The sequence below is a fragment of the Strix aluco genome, chromosome 18, assembly GCF_031877795.1.
Source record: "Strix aluco isolate bStrAlu1 chromosome 18, bStrAlu1.hap1, whole genome shotgun sequence".
NCBI lineage: Eukaryota > Metazoa > Chordata > Aves > Strigiformes > Strigidae > Strix > Strix aluco.
In genome coordinates, this window is record NC_133948.1 from 4498229 (window position 1) to 4514974 (window position 16746).

At 48.5% G+C, this 16746-nt stretch overlaps 1 protein-coding gene across 10 annotated transcripts in view; it reads right to left on the minus strand.

Moving 5' to 3' along the window:
* NCOR2 (nuclear receptor corepressor 2) overlaps positions 1–16746 on the minus strand; it is a 257067-nt gene that overhangs the window by 150056 nt on the left and 90265 nt on the right. For all 10 annotated transcript variants that reach the window (XM_074844705.1, XM_074844700.1, XM_074844704.1 and 7 more), the window contains exons 3-4: positions 15627–15754; positions 5568–5748 (exon numbers count right to left, since the gene is read on the minus strand). In XM_074844705.1, coding sequence (XP_074700806.1) covers positions 5568–5748; positions 15627–15754 — 309 coding nt within the window. The remainder of the gene's footprint in view (positions 1–5567; positions 5749–15626; positions 15755–16746) is intronic.

Genomic DNA, 16746 nt, shown 5'->3' on the forward strand with positions numbered 1-16746 from the left:
CTGCGGCCGGGGCAGGAGTTAGCGGGCTAGCCAAGAGCCTTTCCATCCCACAGCCTGTTTTCCAGAAGTTTATTGTGAATTGGACTCTGGAATGGGCAGCCAGTGTGAAATTTGGCATGTACACTGCTGGCTTCAGTGCATCATTAAAAAGGCATTTTAAATGTGTTAATTCCTCCTTTTTCAATTAATTGCTTTTAAAGCTACATTAACGTGCATCAAAGCAAAATACCTTTTGCCCTAATTTCTGCTTTGCCATACATTTCCTGGCTTTGGGGCTGCCTTTTCCAACACTCCCCTCTTTCCCTTTTCTTATTCCAGGTTTTAGCCCGTAGCACAACAACAAGACTCATGCAGAAAGGGAAGAAACTAAACCCCTTCAACAATGTAAAGCAGAGTCCAAGTCCTAACAACACATGGCTACTTAATAGCCTTTTTCCATCAAGAGCTGTTAATTATTTCACAAAAGAGGGAAGTGGCATTGTCCCTTGTACAGATGGGAAAATCTGAGATACAGAAAGGGGAATAGACTTACCCAGTGACCAGCAGCCTGCCAGGGCAGATGGCAGCAAGGTTCAGGTTTCCTAAGCCTCCACCCAGCCCCATACCCGTGGGACTACATGGCTCCTCGTAAGCGTATTCATGCTGGAGCAACAGGCCACGCGTTAAGTGCAGCCAGCCAGCCCTTGCAAGGGGACTAAATACAGATCACTACTGACTCACATCCTATAGGAAGGAGCAGCAAACCACGTACGCGGTGGAAAAGCAGTCTCAGAAATAGGAAGAAGAACAAGTGGAAGCATAACGGGAATAAGAGATGGAAGGGGAGAGGCAGGACTAACCTCCAGCTCTGGAGAGGGGAGAGCAGGCGCTGCTGGACCAGACGTGCCACGCTCACCGTCCCTACGGGGCAGGATCGCACGCAGCACCAGCTGCGCACGTATGCACAGAGACAGGGGATCGTGCAGATGCATTACTGGCCTGCTCTGGAGCCGTCTGTTTTACTCCTATCTGCTGTTACGTGATGGAGGTCCGTGACTTTCTCTATTGGAAAGAAAGCAGAAGCCATCGAGGGTCCTGGGAACCAGCTCCTGCATCTCTGCCAAGAGCACACCCGGCAAATCTGCATCATGGCAGCTCTTCCAGCAAATCTCACATCCAGGCTTATAGTGATTGAAGAAACAGTCCTGCTTTAGTTTTGCCTGGTTATTCTCAGCCAGCTCAAGGGAGCACCTTCTTGGAGGCAGCATCGGCTCACGCTGGCACAGAGGGCATGGGGAGATTTCATTTCTCCCCCAGCAGACTGAGCTCACCGGAGCCCTCCTGGCCATGTCCAGCAGCAGGAGCCCAGGACTACGGCACTGCAGCAATGTGACAGCTGTCCCTCTTGCAACAAAAAAAAAAAAAAAAAAAAAATGCTGAAGTGAGGGAAAGCAGGCATGAAAACAACCTTCTGCTCCCTGACTTGAAAAGAAACACCAATGTTTGAGGATATGAGCAATGCGAGGTTTGTAAGGAAAGGTAATATCTTTTACTAGACCAACTGAGATTTAGTTGTAAAGCTGCTGCTTTTGAAAGGCACGCTGCCCAAAAGCATGTCTGCTTTCTCCAGTTATAACGCACTCATCTAATAGAAGACATTACCTTCCCCTTACAAACTAAGCCTCACTTGGAGTGAGGCTGCAGTGATCCTGAATAGGATAAAGGGGCCCATCTCACCCCACCTTTGCAAGAGGTGGATGAAGAATAAGACATAAGAGAGCCACTTCTCTTCGGGATAAAGCTCTGGAACCTGTTACCAGCATTTGCCACATCAATTACTTAAACTGGGTTCAGAGCACAGATTATGGCCCAAAACGAAGGCCTTGGAAATGTGCAGGAATGGTGTTAACTTCTCTCCCCTGGGTTGAAGGCTGGTAAATCCGACATAACTGGTAGTTATCGGGGATGTGCTAAACTCGCAGCCCACCACAGACCTGATTCTGCATCTCAGCTCCACTGCTGCTCTGAAACTGGAGACCAACAGTTACCCAACTGCCTGAGAGCAACATCCATTGCTGCTGCATTACAGCTGCGTCCCTGTGACAGTCAGGCTGGCACCCAGAGTGTATAAACAAACCCCTACCCTTGTTCTTGAGGGTTTTGTGAAGCTCTTTACTGGGCAAAAATTAGCTCAATCTGCAAAATCACCATGAAAAGCAGTCCTAGCTCTGCTACTTGGATGAGTAAATTGAGCTCCTCCCCACGCAGTGACTACAACAATGTGGAATGGGGTAAGCAGTAAGCGAACAACTCCTAGGATACTCTGTCTAAACAACCACCAGTGTATTTAATAATACTGGGCTCACGTGGTGCATCTCACCCAGCTTGCAAAGCCGCCCTAGATAAAGTATCAAATGACTTTGCCAGGCACTGAGTCAGCAGCACAGACGGAAGAGCCAATTTCTCTCTCCAGCTCTGGTCACTGGGACACACATCCTGCCACCACGCATGTGCCACCACTCTGGGACACACGTCCTGCGCCACCTCTCCAGGACACACACCCTGTGCCACTGCTTCAGGACACGCATCCTGCCTCCACACGTGTGCCACTGCTCCAGGACACAGGTCCTTGCCTTTATGCATGTGCCACCACTCCTGGACACACATCCTGTGTCATCACTCCAGGACACATGTTCTGCCTCCACAAGTGTGCCACTGCTCTGGGACACAGGTCCTGTGCCAGTGCTCCGGGACACATGTCCTGCCTCTATGTGTGTGCCACTGCTCTGGGACACACATCCTGTGCCACCGCTCCAGGACACACATCCTGCCTCCACACGTGTGCCACCGCTCCAGGACACACATCCTGCCTCCACACGTGTGCCACCGCTCCAGGACACACATCCTGCCTCCACACGTGTGCCACCGCTCCAGGACACATGTCCTGTGCCACCACTCTGGGACACAGGTCCTGCTGCCATGTGTGTGCCACCACTCCAGAACACACATCCTGCCTCCACACACGTGGCCACTGCTCCAGGACACACGTCCTGTGCCACCACTCCAGGACACATGCAGCTCGCAGATGCGCAGAGATGTCTGGCTCTGCACCCACCTTACAGAGCACTTGCAGGAAGGGAGGAAAGCTTGCAGAATAACCCCTGAAAACAGAGGAGCTGCCAAGCAAGCAGGAAAAACACAGTGCTGATGGAAGTGAAGTGGGGGCCAGTCTCCACAGGGATGGAGCGGCCAGGACAGGCTGCATCGTAACGTCTTGTTTTAGGAGGTCACACCAGCCAGCAGAGGAGCTGACAGCAGTCAGGGAGCTCAGCACGGAGCCTCTCAGGAAGGTCTTTATCAGCTGTTCTAGATGGTGATTTACACCATCAGAGCCCAGTGCTGAATTCAACTGTTGCTGGCTTAGCATGAACACAAGAAGTGGTTTTACATGTGTACACAGTCGAGATATGCAAGTGTCCAGAGCTTGTGGCCAAAGACCAGTCTCAGCTCTTTGTGTTTCCTCTGGACCAGCCCACCCAGAACAGCTCCTCTAACATGCTGAGGCTCAGGGTGATACACAGTTCAGTTACAGGAGCTTTACCACAACCTTAATGTCCACAAGCAACTTACAGACTCGTCTGAAGATGACTGCTCAAGAATAAAGCCAAAAGACTGCTACTAATCCAATTTCCCAAGCTTCAAAGGCAGATATACCTTCAGAATGGTGGTCCTACACCCCAGACTTGCCTTCTGCTCCCAGCCACTTGCACAACACTGAGATCGTCCCAGTCTTGAAGTAAGCTCCATCAAACCCACTCTGGAAACAGCCCCCATTAGATTTGAGCAACCAATCCCAGCTCCACTTAGGCTCTCAGAAGTCAGGGACACCACATGTTTTTCTTCCAGACTCTGAAATTACAAATGGCTCCACTAAAAGCATAATCTTGTCTTGCTGAATTGTATCTCACAGCTTTCTCTCTCTCTTGTACATTAACAAATGTTTTAAGCCCCATAAAATGCATGTAATTCTTGGAAATGTGTCACAGATCAAGAAGCAAATGCAGCCCCTGAACTCACCAACTAATGCCTCAAGAGCGGCTTTGCCTATTAGAAACAAATAGCTGAGACAATACGTGGTTTTCCAGTGAGAGGCAGAACAGAACTGCTGATGGAAATAATGTACAGACAGAAAAGCTGTCCTGGTTTCCTCATGTCTTTGGAGAGGGATATTTTTTGTTTCATGGCCAACGGTTTATTTTCCCCATCAGCCACCCAACCCAGCATCCCCCAAGTGTACTCTGTGGTTCAGAGCCACCACAACACATCCCAGTGGCACAGAGAGCAGACTCCTGGCTGGTCACAGCATCACCTCGTTAAGATGCATCTCAGAGGGAGCAGCAAAGACAGGACATAGAAGGGCCACAGCACCTTGGAGGCATCTTTTCCAAGGCAACACACTATCATGAGCTAAGGAAGAGCAAGCTGATGCGCCTGGTGCATTTCTCGTGGTCTCCAAGTTCAAACACAGCTCTTAAACAAGAGCTGCTCCATCACTCCCAGCATCAGCTCACCATTCCTAACCGGCAGTCCCTGCAGCCCTCTCCTCCAGGAGATCCAGCCAGGCCTCCCTTGCCATCTGAACTACCCCAAAGTTAAATGTCCTTTTCACTCGAGACAGGTCAGAGGGATCTCACGTAAGGCCCACCAGTACTGTACAGCTAACAGATGTCTGAATATCCCAAGCAAGAGCTTTCTTGCCCGTGCTCATTTCAGTCAGTTCCCACAGCGATACAGCAAAGCATCCCCATCACCCTGGGGAAGGATGCGACTTCCTTTTCATTTCACCAAGGGCTCAGACATCTCTGAAGCCCAGCCTACAGCTGCATTAACCCTCAGCTCACAGCACCGGAGCTCACATTGGCAGCGCAACCAGCTGCCCCCAGCATGTTTACCCAGCAAGACTTTCCTGCCAACCAGGAATATATCCAAGCTTGAGGTAAAATCAAATACAATTTACCCCAACAGAGCATGAAAGTAAATCCAAATAGGCACTCAAGCAAGGGATTTCTCTTTGCAACATTTATTACATGTGCAGAGGGGACAATTGCAAGTAAACAATTTGCTTTGTTAAATGAGACTAAGACAAGGGAGGTTTTCCTGGGAAAGGTTATATTGAAGAACCACCAGCAACCAATTCAAACCTTTCAAACACTGATATTAAATAAAGAGATGTGATAAATGAGAAAGGTCAAGTAAAAATCAAATCAGGGCACAGTATCCAGAAATGCCCATCCCTAATTCAGCCTACAGGAGCTTCCAAATTGTTCTGCTGCATCTAATAGCCCAGTAAATGCTAGCCCATGAGTATAATAGTTATGGGGCAAGCTGATACGCTTCTGTTTCCCCAAAGTGGTCACCCCTTCTCAGTGAATATCATCCAACACCACCAAGCACTGCTTGATCCATCAGGAACCACCATTGACACTGATTTCAGTAGTGGCTCAGAGCCTCAAAGGTTACAGAAGCCAAGAGGATCCCAAAACACAGACCCCACACTGAGCTAGCATGCCGGGCCACTGTCCCCTTACCTTTGAGAGATCCTCTGTCCCTCCCTGCTGGCTCTGGTTCAGGAGAGGCGAGTGCCGCATCAGGGGGTCCTGCAGCAGATCCAGGCGCGGCCTCTTGGTTTCAATGAACTCCAAGTCCGACGGCTTGGTCAGGTCAGAGAGATAGGAATGCGCCTCGGTTCTCAGGTGCAACTCCTGAGATCTGGGGACAAAGAGAGAAAAGTCTTCAGAAAACAAGCCACCTCTGCTCTCCTCTGCTGTACGACTGCAAGCTGCTTGAGGACGACAGAGGGCTCAACTTCTGCCCGTTCCCAGAAGGATGCATGAAGGGAGGCCAAGTGGCCCTGGACTCCAACATCTCAGGTCTTTGCAGACCCAGGATGCACCACCCCAGATCTTGGTCGCTGGGCACAGTGCATCTCCTGGGGTGCTCGCTGCATGCTGGCAGAACCAGGCATCACCCGGGGCAGCAGGACGTGGGGGGCAGCATCACTGCCATCCTCCAAACCCAACAGGCCATGCTGCTGTCCCTCTCCTCAGCACCGCCACCGTGTCACCTGGAAAGCCCCACTGCCATCTCCTGTCCCACCACACGCAGTGGGTGGCTGTTCCTACACCAGGGCAAAGTGATCACGGCTGCACATTTATGTCATGCCACATGGGTCGGGCTGGCCAGAAAAGGCCAAAGCTTGGAAAGTCCTCAAATCTGGCCCATAAATCCCCCTGCGGCCCCTAAGACCAGGCGGAGCTCCCTTCTGCCATGTTTGGCTTATTTAGTCAAAGGTACCTGCACCACTGTTCATATTTAGCATCTTCTATAGAATACCAAAAATTATATGCTAGGAAAAAAATGCATACTCCTCCGTGGCTAGACAGTAGGGATTTATTTTTCCAGGATGGGGGAGGAAAGAAACCAGCCACATGTAGTTGCATGTCTCCAACACAGACCTGGCAAGCTGTAAAGGCACATTATCCAGTGATAGCAGCTGCACTGACGAGTCACTTCAGGCTCAAATATCTTTCACCTGTTAAATATGATGCTGTTGGTAATACCTGGAAATTGGGTTTGGTTTTGCTTTTTTTAAACACACGTAAAACTTTTTTTGTAGCTCTATTTTTTCTAGCAGGATTCTCTTGTGGGAATTGTAAAGGGATCCTACAAAAATACATTAAACCTTTTACTATGCCCAAGGATCAGCTTTGCTGCAGCAGCTCCAAGGGTGTGTTTTTAACACTTCAGGCAGAAGCGTCTCTTAAAATAAAAATAAAATGAAGCACAGGAGATTCAAAGCTTGGAAAAAAACATGGCTTTTTTTTCCTTTTCCCCTTAAACAAGATTGTTCAAGTTCTCCTGAGCTGCGTGGTAAAGCATCCTCCCCAGTTACCAAACACCGACAAACTAAACAGCCTTTGAAGCTACTCGAAAGGGAGGGGATGCGTTTTGTCAAGAGCAAGCATAAAAGACAGGGGGTCTTGTGCATCATTTGGCCACCGCCCACAAACAGCAACAGCTGATGTTAATTTTTACCTAGCTAATTAAATATCTCAGAGAGGATGACAAAAAGGAAGGACCCAGAGCCCTCTGAAGCCAGCGGCAGTCTTTCCAGCGGCTCTAACAGCTCTGGACTGTAGCCAGAGAGAGGAGGAACCCCGATGAAAGCCACCTTCTCTGGGAGTACCACCTCCTGCAAAGCCCTCTGCCCTCCCCTGCAGCAGTGTGGCAAACTCAATCCCACGCTAAGGAAGCAAGAATAAGTTGGGGGTGGTTTTTCTTCTTTCTTTTTTTTTTTTTTTTTTTAATTTAAACATCAACAGCAGGCACAAAGCATGTGCACGTCAAACTCTGCTGCTGTGGGTTTGGCACAGGTGGCCAGCACTGGGATTTGGGCAGCAGCTTTGCTGCTGACACACAGAAACAGAATCTGGCTCGTCCTCTTCCTCCTCCCCAGCAAAAAGGGGACGGGAGAGCAGGGAGGCTCTGGCACTGCCTTCACCACTCCAATCTCCAGCCTACAAGAGCGCGAATGCACAGCTCACACAGCAAACTTTTCAGAGCAGAACAGCTCTCAAATTTGGCATTCAAGCACAGCTCGCTTCACCTGCAAACACTTTCACACTGAATGATCCTCAACTTTTCTCAGCAAGCCCAGAAATATCTCCTGGCACCTCTCAAGTTTCCTGCTGGCTTGTCCCAACCCCTCGTGCAAACCCTGCCCGCCTGCAGCTGCACGCCGACATTTCGGGCTCTGCTGTAAAACCCAGGAACAATAAGCAACTGTTAAGCTGGGCAGGTGCTAAAATATTCCAACACCCAAGGCTCTGCTGTACCGAAGCAATTAAAAATCAGATGTATTTATTTTCACTTTTTCCCTTTTTTTTTTTTTGAGGCTGTATTACCAAGAAGCTGCTAATTGACACAGGACTGCTCTGAGACCTCTGCAGTTGTCAGGAACCCAACACAACTGCTACGCTCAGAAAAAAACATGTATTTTTAAGATAAGAGCAACACTCAGCTTTACAAAGGCAGTTACTTACAGCGAGGCAGGGGCCACGCCAGGGAAAGCAGCTGCAATGTTATAGGGTGCTATTTTATTTCCATTTCCACATCCATTGGAACTGCTATTAACTTTATCCACTGGAATTTCCAGCCGCTCCCGAAATCACTTCGCCCGACACAACCCGCTCAGCCCGTCCTGGCTGCAAATACAAATGCTCTTGCTTGAAGCCTTCACACCTTCCACTCTTTACATCCACACCTGTGGCGAGCTCTTTACAACAGACTTTTATACAGCGATGACATTGCTGTCAGTGTAAAAACAGCCCTGCCTGAAAAACCCTCCCGTTACACCAAGTTTGGGGTTTTGCTGCATTTTCCAAATAGTTCCCACCTAGCTGGTTTATTCCAGAGATTCCTACTTTGCTGAAGGGAAAGAGTGTTTTTAATTGCATGTGAGTTATGCATGATTAAATGAAATAAACCAAATGCCAGTGTTAATTATGAAGTCAGGCAGGTTAGTCTTCACCTGGAGACCTTCGCCACAAACACTAAACTACTTAAAAGAAGCAGAGCAGCATGAGATCTGCTGACACACCAAAGCTGGGTGCTCAGGGCTTGCTCCGACGTCCAGCCATCCACGCACAGCTCTGCTTTGGGCAGGTCCAAGTCCAGAAGACCAAGATAACCCAAGATTAGACCTTTGGTTTATTACTAATCTGACAAACTCATCACCAGCTGCAGAGCCACATTACTCATTCACCAGGGCCATTTCCTCAACAGATTCACATGGGGTGTCAGGAAGGTATGAGCAGATAAAATCCCACAGCAAGTGTGGGGTACCTACAGCTCACTCCAGCACATGTAGATCACTGGGACCTAGGAAAACATCTCCTGCTACATTATACCTACACCAGAACCAGCTGAGCATGAGATTGTCTGAAAAAAGGGGGTTGACTGCTAGCTAGGTGTAGAGAAAGCTGAGAGCATCTTTCTCCTGGGACAGAGGACCAAATGAGACATCCTGAGCTGCCCTTGGGGCTTGTTAGAACAGCCCTGATGAGATCTAAATAGATTTTACCTTTATCTTCTTTACTTTGCTGAAGCCAAATCACAGGGAAATGGGCAAGTACAAACTTTTCAGGAGGTCAAAGAGGACTCTCCCACCCCACTAACCCACCTCAGGAGCACACTGCCTGGCTCTTCAGAGCAGCACAACCCTCCCCTGCTCTTCAAACCTTCCCATTTCTGCATCACCGAGCAGCAGAAGGTGGCAGCAGGAGGAAGAACTGCTATTCTGCAACATCCAGAGAACCCAGTTTGATTTCACAAAGAAGTGCCTCCTGAAACAAGGGTTCAAAACACCAGCAGGGACTCTGAGTTGGTTCCCACCAACTTCCCAGCAAGGGCACATTTTAAGTTTCGCTCCCATCCACAAATATTGTTCCCTACATCATGCGGCCAAACAACATAACCAGGCTGGAAAACTGGCTCTCGCTGTCTCTTAAAACCAGAACCAAGACAAACGATCGCCTTGCTGCAGCTGTTTATTTCCTCTGGCTGAGATGGTTTGGTGGGAAATCGTCTCCAGAAATAAGTTTTTAAAAAAGTCTCCAGCCTCCACAGGTACAGACAGACAATAAAATGCTTTTGAGAGGGAGTAATATAGAAAACCACCAGTGTTGAAGTGAATTATTTATAATCAACGCTAAGATTTGTCAGAGGTTTCAGTAACCTCTTTATGGCTAATGACAGCCAGAGTGGGAGACTGGGCAAATTGAGACCTGTTAAAAAGAGAAACTGGAGGGTTTGTAGGAGCAAACCTGCTGCCAGGCAGCTGGAAAAACATGTACAGGGCCAGCTGATACGTTCCATCATATAGGTGGAGACGGAGAAAAACCATCACAACTTAACAAGGCCATGGGAAGAGCAGCCTGTCTGTGTGGGGAAGGTGGAGCTCCCACCACCTCAGCAACGTCTGCCAGCAGCAGGATTGAGTCTTCAGAAGCCAAAGGTGTGGGACAGCCTGGAGCAGGATGCTTAGCTCACCACATGGTCCAGCTCAAGGGCTCCCAAGTCCTCACGAGGTCTGACTGACCAGGCAGTCCCATGTGCATCCTCATGATGCTCCAGCTAGGCATTCCCACACAAGGGCAGGTAGCTGTGCCTCAGCCACCCCATGCAACCCCCGCAGCCAATTTCTTCCAAGCCAACTGCAATTTAGGTGAGAGCAGATGCTTTATTTAAAACTTGCATATTGAAGATCCCCATACACTGAGCCTGAATTATTCATGGACAGGACCGGCAGAAGCTTTAACACTATGCCACACAATGGCACTACCTCACTCAAGAGGAGGAGAAGGAATATTTGGGTCTCTCCAGAAGCTCCCCCCCCACCCCCCAATGCTTTCTCTAGGCATCCAAAACCTGGAGCCCCACAGGAAAGCCTTCTTGGCAGTCCTGGGTGGCTGGAGCACTCCCTGAACTAATGGCTTTGGGGACATCCCACGTTTCACCAGGCCTATTGCATACATTGCAAGATCACCTTTCCTTCCCCAAAATAAATCTGGTTCAAGATTATGCATGGGAAAGTTGCTTCATGAACTTTTACCTCTCCATCCCGGCCAAGGCAAAGCCCAGGTTTCCCTTCACAAACCCTCTGCCAGGACACACTGGCTGATTTCACAAAGCCAAGTGTCACCACATCTCCTCTGTGGAGCCTCAGTCACCCTCCATGCCCACCAGTGGCCATGCTCACAGCCCACACCAGAGCAGAGGGTATTTGTGAGACAAGGTAGCTTGTCACCATGTGTCTACACACCAGCATCTGCCCTTTCCAGCTGTTATTTTCCCACATTCATTTATGGGGAGGAAAAAAACGCAGCTCCCGGAGCATTATTTCCAGTGTGAAAAGACACAGAGATGTATGGTTGCAGGGATTTCAGCCGCACCACCGCTCATTCCTGAGAAAAGGGTCACCTTTAAAAATGGAAACTTAATTAAAGACCATAAATAAAATCAGATCAGTTGCACTGTTAACTCGGGAGCAGTTGGTGCCATTTGGCCCAGCACAGATGAAGACCGAGAGCTGCACGTGATTTCCAGCGGCCACGCACACCGCCCTGGCTTCCCACTGCTCCCCAGGCTCCTCAGCCAGCAGGATTAATCACATTCAATAAGCACAGTAATTAGGCCTGCTCTCATACTATATTGCATATGGCTATCTCAAATGGCTGCAGAAACACAGCAGCTGCTTAACGTATCCTAAATGTCATACTTCAGATCAACACCGGGAAAACTCTTCCAACTCTTCATGACTGCTAAACAGAACAGCTCCAAAAAGGAGCACGGTCTCCTGAACTGGGAAAATAACCTCCTATGAAAATAGTGACTCATCTTATTCTGGGTAAAGGTGGAATATACTGTGTTAACATGCATACCACTTACTTACAGCCAGATTTTCTGCCAGAGAAGACATTATCCATCCCAGCATTCCTGAGTTAATACAGAACCTTGCTCTAAAATCCTAAACACATATGAAAAGTCAGTTCCTTGATTTTTCAGACCCCTCACCCCCTGGCACTTGCCATTTAACACTCAACCCAGTTTTTCTCACTTCTTTTGTGGACCAAAATATATATAGAAGAGAAAAAAACCCTCTAATCCTTGTCACCTTGCCAGGACATTCCTCTGCAAGTATTCATGGTACGACTTGTACCAACAGCAGATCCTGAAATACTTCTCTTCACTCCTGCAGTCCAGTTGGCACAGTCAACCGAACAAGCTAAGGGGAAGTCTGTGGATCCTTCCAAGAAAAAGCCTGCTAACAAAAAAACCATCAAGGAAAGCATCACATCCCTGAAAAGACAGAGCCAACTTTCCCTATAGCAACCAATTCAGAGTGGTTCGAGTTCTCCTTCCTTCTTCCAAGCCAGAATCGCTGCACAGGGAGTTCAAGTCTCTACCCATCCACCAAGGGGTGATGACAACTCTCAAGGCTGATGTAACTTGGGGAAGGGCAGTCTGGAACCCCCCAGCATCTCCTGCAGAACTGGACTGCCCGGGGTGGGATGCAGAAGCAGGAGGCACATCACCCCTGAGGGAGGAGAGCCCACGATGGTGTGACGCTTCAGGAACTGGTTTGTCCCCATCCTGCCTGACCCACCAGCCTCAGCTGTGGAGACATCCAGCTGCATGAATCTGACATTCAACAAGCTTCTTGCTCAGGAAGCCCCAAAATGTGGGACGATCTCAGCACTCCATTCCTTCCAGGAAGTTACCACTCAACAGCTTTTTGCCACCAACACCTGATTCATACTTAAAACATTGTGCCCATGGTGAAATGCTTCACCACTTGTTCCCTTTCCACTGGACCACAACTAACCACCACCCTGGTGCCTACAGCAAAACTGCAGCCAGGAGAGACAGAAAAGCTGCAAAGCTGTAGGAAGACCATCAAAGCAAGCCCAAATGATTTCTGCAGGATTTAAAACATCCATGGGGTCAAGCCTCAAACACCACACGCAAAGACAGCCTACAGAGGCTTTAGAGATCTGCCCAAGGTGAAGGCAAAGCCAAACTGAGGGAGAAACCCCCAAAACCAGCACAAAGTGAATCCTCACAATTTCCAGGAGAGGAGGGCGAACAGCAGCCATCCAGCGTGCCGGTGGGCTCAGAGGAACCAGGACCGAGTGGCCCAAGGGCTGAACCACACTCTCTGGCTTCAGGCACTGCTCTGGATCAGCGTGAGGCATGGCAGTGGCAGGGAAGGGATGTCCATCTGGGAACACACACAGGGCTCGCTCTCCAGCGCTGTCAGCCAGCCACATTCCCCTTGCACCAGACTGACAAACTGATTTCTTTAAGGAGGGGAGTGATCCTAGAAGAGCATCAGCCACCACAACCAACAGCAGACAGGCTGCTTCCTCTGAACACCCGAAGCAACGGGGGATCAGAAAGGTTCCCCTCCACTGACACTTGCTTCAAGGGGAGGATTGTCTCACCCCACGTGGTGGTGGGTGCATCAGGCAGCAAACCAAGGTGGTGGGTCTTCCTTTCCCACACAGCACACTGCCTCTGTTTAACCCCTGTGCCCGTGTGGTGGACATTACTTGTTTGCCTTTGGTCGCTCCCTCCTCCCCAGCCCCTCACACTGAGAGCCAGCTGCCTCTGCTCAAAACCATCAATCCCAGCCCAGGAACAAAGCCAAAGTGCTTACAGATGCGCCCGGCGTGAACCTGCCAAAGGGACTCAGCTGCAGAGATGGCTGCTTTCACCACCCTCCTTTGTCCAGGCTTTGCTCTGCACCAGGCAGTCTCAGAGCTACTTTTTGGGGTGGGCATCAATGACCAACCCAACCTGCTCCAGAAGCTGCAGGGTCTTGGCCCTTGAGCACCTGAGGAACCCTCAGGCTCCAATTACAACACATCAGGTGCTATTTCAGAGCAGATCCTCAAGATGAAAAAGCAAAGCCCCCACAGGATAGATTTTTAAATGTAGTGCTTAAAGATGCAAAGAAACCGTAGTTGGCTCTGCAAAATGGACTTACACCTCTCCAACCCCAATGTCACCCAGTTTGAATGACTTCAAATAATAATTACACCAGGCTGAAAACTTCTGCAGACCCCCCGCATCCAGCATCCCCAGATGCCAAAAAAAATTTTTTTAATGAGTCTATATCCCAGCATTCGGGCAAAAGATGCCAACTGAGCTGAACTTAAGTGGCATTTTTAGCTTTATTACCCAGTATAATTTTTGCAAAAGTTCAATTTTTTGGATGTTACAGGGAAAAGGGATGAAATGCAAGTTGGGTCTGTTACAAAAACCCCTCTTTTTATAGCATGCTAAAACTTCACCATTCAGGTTGAAAGTGAAGTAACCATGATAAGCATTTGGATACGTTTCTAGACCTGACAACCTCGATTAACATTTATCCACATTTATGTGAGCGTCGACACAAAAATAAGTTCGGAGAGTTTGAGAAATTTGTAAGCCAAAGCGAGATGCTTGGATGACCACACCAGATTAAGCATGTACAGCAGACACCAAGGCCTGAAGTTGGGGTTTTTTTTAGTTATATGGAAGAACCAGGATAGATTTTTTTAAAATAGCATATTCAGACCTTGAAACCTTCATCTTACTGGAGAGCAGAACTGGTTCTCCATTTTGCAAACCGTAAGTAGTGTGAAAAACAAAACCAGGCAGGAGCGTGTTGCTAGGTCCTCTTTACCCATCTCCCCCAAATTTAGCTGAATCTGATCCACTTCCAACTTAACTGTGTTACTCTGTGCTAAGAAATCAAAGCTCTGAGAAATTAAAGCAAGCCAAGGCAATGTAACATGCTGCAATAAATCACTAGTCATCAGAAATTACATTACCCTCTGTACATGCAGGTGCCACAGGCACAATCCAGAACACATACCCAGAATCACACAGAATCATCTAGGTTGAAAAAGACCTTGAAGATCACCTAGTACAACCATTAACCTAACACTGACAGTTCTCAACATCCAGGAGGGCAGATGCAAAACTAACTTTAGAGGCTGCTTTTTATCTCCAAATTTTCATGGGTTTGTTTCTGCTGAGCACCAAGCCGAACCCATCCCACTAAACAAAAAAAAAAAAAAAAAAAAAAAAGAGTCCTGTCTGCATCTATGCCCTTACGCATCCAGGACCCTGAGGTCTTTTTCCCCTCCCCTAACAATTATGATTTTAGAGAAATAGATTCATCTCTGACTCTGCACTGGCTTTATTCTTAGCCCAACTAAGTAGTAAGCATAAAAAAAATGCTTTGCATAGATCTACTGTAACACGGCTCTTATTTCACTTCCAGGCCAGTTTTTTCCAAAACCACTAAGCATCAAATGCAGAATAGAAACTGTGAGAGAGCAGTGCTTTGAGACGAAACAGAGAGTGAGAGTGATGGCCTTCAGAACAGATCAGCTCCTGTGGTTAAAGCATCTACAGCATTTCCAGCCACACAGCGCGTGCCCGAGTAGCGCCCAAAAACACTTGACAGCCTCCCATGGGAGGCTACAAAGAACACAGGAGCACAGGAAGGGCTGCGAGTGGAACAGACAGGAAAAAAGCAGCTTGGAGAAAGTCGCGAGGGGAATGCAGAAAGAGAAACAAAAACCATGAAAGCAGGGAGGAAGAGCAGCAGAAGAGGAAGCGGAGATGCGCAGTGGAAGTGAGCTCTTCTCACTCCTCCCTTCAGCCTCAGGAGCCACAGACCAAACCTGACCACACAGCTTTATCTCCTACATTGAAGAAAGCCCATGCAACCAGTTACAGCGACATGTAGCTTCAAAGAAGTGAGGGGTGTGGGGGTTTTTTTGTTGTCTGGTGTTTTTAAGGTGTCTTTAAACTGCATGACAGTCCAAGGGAAGAAACCAGAAGGCAAAGGTGCCACTTGCATTAGCACCACAAAGCTAAACCTCCCCAGAGACTCAGCACAGCCACTACCAACACATGAGATAACATTGCCCAGACCTCACACAACCCTCCTCCACATCACAGCGCTGCCCAAAACCCTCGCTAACGCAGTCGAGATGCCCATGGCTGGGGGGAAGGTGAGGAACTGGTACCTTTCATTGCCTGGCTGGAACTCGGAGAGCAGGGACGGCCTCCGCCGCTGCGGCTGCATGATAGACCCCGGCGGGAGGTGGGAAGCGAAATCCCTGGAATGATGCTGGTACTCCAACAGCGCGACGTCCTGCAGAAACAAACGCACAAGAGCTCATTAGGCTGGTGGCAACTTTCAAGCAAGCACCAAACCCTGACAACTCAGAAGAAACTATATAGATACTCCTCCTCTGAAGTGCTGGGTGCTGGGCTACAAAGCTCAGTGCTTTTTCCCCCCCCTAAAAGGGTTCCCAGTAACGCCCAGTCCTGCACCGCACTGGGATGGTAGCTCAGCCCCTGGTCCAGCCTGCCTCCAGCCTTTTACTGGGACTGCTCGCAGGCCGGCTCCTGGGATGGGATCCCAGCAAGCTCAACCCAGCCCCCAAGCACGCACACAGGGATTTCTGGCATCCAAGCAGTCCTGATGACAGCTTCAAATCCGAGAGGAAGAACAGGTAAGAAGAAAATTACAAGTCACAGGGTACTTTCATCTTCAATAATCCACGCAGCAGTATGGAGAAAGAAAAAAGAGAAAAAAAAAAAAAGAAGAGAAACCATAAATGTTATCTTGAGAGTGTCCCTTTAAACACAGCTCCCCTGGGCTGAGCTCAAGGGGTTTGAAAGGACAGTTTGCTACTTATTATGTGTACGTCCCTTTTGTTCCTTGACCCTTGGAGAGTACAGTACAGTATGTTCCTGATTTTAATTAAATAAGAAGCCCTCCTGCTCTGTGCCACAGACTGATTCCAGCAACAGTATTTTAGCAGCTACATTCAACTGCTATTTTTTATTTGCAGATAGATACTTGACCAGAAGACTAATCATCTAATTAACTAAGACCTTCAGCAATGGCATAGAAAGCCCTGTCACAGAATATCCCTGGTAACACTGACACATATTTACATTAGAACAACCAGTCCCACCTGGGAGTCTATTTTGAACAGTTCTCAACTGAACAAAAAAAGCTCCAACTCCTTCAAAAAGAAAAAAGAAATTTCAGAGTCTCAAAAAAAAAAGGAATGAATAAATAAAATACCACACGCATGCAGCTGGGGGTGTGGGCAGGGGACACTCATCCCTAAC